Source organism: Cibotium barometz, chromosome 51 (assembly GCF_041138505.1).
Source record: "Cibotium barometz isolate CiBa-2024 chromosome 51, ASM4113850v1, whole genome shotgun sequence".
NCBI classification, from domain to species: domain Eukaryota; kingdom Viridiplantae; phylum Streptophyta; class Polypodiopsida; order Cyatheales; family Cibotiaceae; genus Cibotium; species Cibotium barometz.
The window spans coordinates 13,589,457-13,592,036 of NC_141096.1; the positions used below are offsets into that span (position 1 = coordinate 13,589,457).

At 40.6% G+C, this 2,580-nt stretch overlaps 1 protein-coding gene across 1 annotated transcript; it reads left to right on the top strand.

The window, feature by feature from the left end:
* Window positions 1–355: 355 nt before the first annotated feature.
* LOC147609348 (uncharacterized) lies at window positions 356–1,683 on the top strand. Its single transcript, XM_086787881.1, has 2 exons — window positions 356–455; window positions 809–1,683. The coding sequence occupies exons 1-2, from the start codon at window positions 439–441 to the stop codon at window positions 1,449–1,451; spliced, it is 660 nt and encodes a 219-aa protein (XP_086644007.1). The 5' UTR covers window positions 356–438; the 3' UTR covers window positions 1,452–1,683.
* The last annotated feature ends 897 nt before the right edge of the window (window positions 1,684–2,580 follow it).

Genomic DNA, 2,580 nt, shown 5'->3' on the forward strand with positions numbered 1-2,580 from the left:
TGTTAAAAGGGAAGGACTCTATTGTACAATCTTGATTTTAATGCAAAGGACCAAGTTCCAATTGATGGTGGTCTTGAAAGTAAAAGAGCCGTAATTTTGATTTTTATTTAGATCATATGTTAAAAGGGAAGGACTTGGCTGTACAATCTTGATAACATAACTATGGTTTACATGACACATCATAGTGTAGGGCGTCCTTCAATTATGCAAAAGGCCAAGTTCCACGGACCCGTGATTATGCAAAAGGCCAAGTTCCACGAGATCACATGTTGAAAGGCAAAAGGCCAAGTTCCACGAGATCACATGTTGAAAGGCCAAATCTTTTTGTGAAAAAGATAGGTAGGGCTGGATTCTATAAAAGGGTTTGCCAAAGCAACCCTTTTGCATTGCATTTGGCATACACTCACTGGTGATACTCACATTCACATTTCAATAGCCATGGCTCTTCGCAGCAGGTAGGTAGCTTCTCTCTCTTGAAAGACTCAAGTGAGCGAGAAGGACAACTAGTCTGTATATTATCACGAGCAGTAATGGGTAGGCTACCTACTGGTAATGTAGAAGAAAAAGGAGACTGCATATTTTCTCTCTCTCTTTCTCTCTCTCTCTCTCTCTCTCTATATATCTATATATATAGGGTCGTATGAGCAAGAACGTCATCGAATCTCCCCGGGCCTCCTTCCCTCCCTCCCCTCTCTCTCTCCCAATTACCTGGTCATTTGGTTTGCGTCAAATAAGTGCCTGTTGTGATTATTTCGTACATTTATTAATCAAGACATGGAGCTAATATATAGCCTTTGGTTGAGTGCAGCAATATTGTGGTGGTGGTGGTGGTAGCGGCAGCGGCGGTGTTGATGTCGGTCGGGGCTGATGCTATTGACTGTCCTCCGCAGGGCCAACTGGTGTACCCATACTGGTCACTTTGCTGGAGCCCAGCACAGTATTATGGTCGGGAGGTGTATGAATTAACGGCGATTTCAGGAGGAAGCCTGGCGCCGGAGTGGGACGAGAGCAATTCCACCTACTATGTGCGCTTGGCGGATGTTGGGGCTAGGTATATGTTCACGCACCTTAGTAGAGAATACCGGCTTTGGGTAGCGCAGTCCGACGACGTCATGATCACGAATGTGGAAACCCAGAGAGCTTTGGGCTGGAGACAAGAAGGCGAAGGCGAATGGTTCTTGGTGGAGCTTGAAGGTGCTGGAGTCAGTCTCTTCCAGTTTTCTACAGCTGGGAACGTGCCGCTACCTTGCCCTCGGATTGGGGGTGCACGCTGTGAAGCATACAACATCCTCAACTTCAGGACTTCCCTTGGCTTGAGCCCATATGTGGAGGATGGAACTACATACTTCAAACTCTCTGCTGACAGCTCGAATACACTCCCCTTCCTGCTGAGGCGCAGCAACAACTCCTCTATCGACATTAAAATGCCCACCGCCGCCGCTTCCGTCTAGCTCGCCCAAATATCATACAACAGCTCCTCTATCGATAAAAATAATTGTGATCATCACATCCTAATAATAATAATTGTGAAGGTCGCCTCAATAATCGTGTTTTCCGAGTTGTTCTAGTGTGACTCCGCATCTAAGCTAAGTAAGTACTTACGATACAGGATTATGTAAATGGTATCCCTTGCAGTAGTACCCTTGTGGTATATTTATTAGCATGGGTGGCTAAGTTTTTTTTGTTCGGGAGTGTTAAGACCTTTAATAGTGACTAATGGACTGACTCGTTCTTGATGGGCAAGAGTATTCTTGCATGCATAAAAACAAAGGCTCGTCTTCGAAGGTGAGTAACGATAAGCTTTATAATCCTCAACTTGCTAACCTTATTATTATAATGAACACACCATGCTTGCCATATATATCCATGTTGGATCTCCTAAAGCTTGCACTTATTTTTCTTTGAATAAAGCAACAAACTTGGCATAAATATACATCTAACATTTTAACCCAATATAGTGATGACAATCGTTACACACCTGAGCAAAGCATTAAAACAATCTTCGCGCAACTAGATTATCTGTTCTTGGAAGCCTATACTCCTAGCCTCCATTTGCCAAAAAAAAAAAATTAAGATAAAAATATTAGAAATTGCAAGATATAATTTTCAAAAAGAAGAAGAACAAAGATGAAACCTTACAAAACTAATTCGGTGGATTGATATTTGAGACGAATGACATTATTTACTAAGATTAAAGAATATTGACTACTAATAAAAAAACCTCACATTAATGTCTTTTGTTATTTTTACTTCTTTGATTATTTACTTTTATATATTTTTTTGTTTTGCATGTCTCCATTTAGTTACTTCTTGTCACCCTTAAATTCCCTCCTTTACCTTTCAAATCCTCTTTTTATTATTATTTGTTTTTAAAATAATTACAATAAACGCCCTTAAAATCTTTCACCAGTGACTTTCATGGGACTGTGGTACATTCTAATTACATTAATCTTTCACCAGTGACTTTCATGGGATTGTTGTGTACATTCTAATATTCTCGTGTAAGATGCTAAGCTAAAATGGCCACCTTCCCATTAAGAAGTGTATGAAAGTTTAGTAGTTGAGAAAAAACAATTGTAC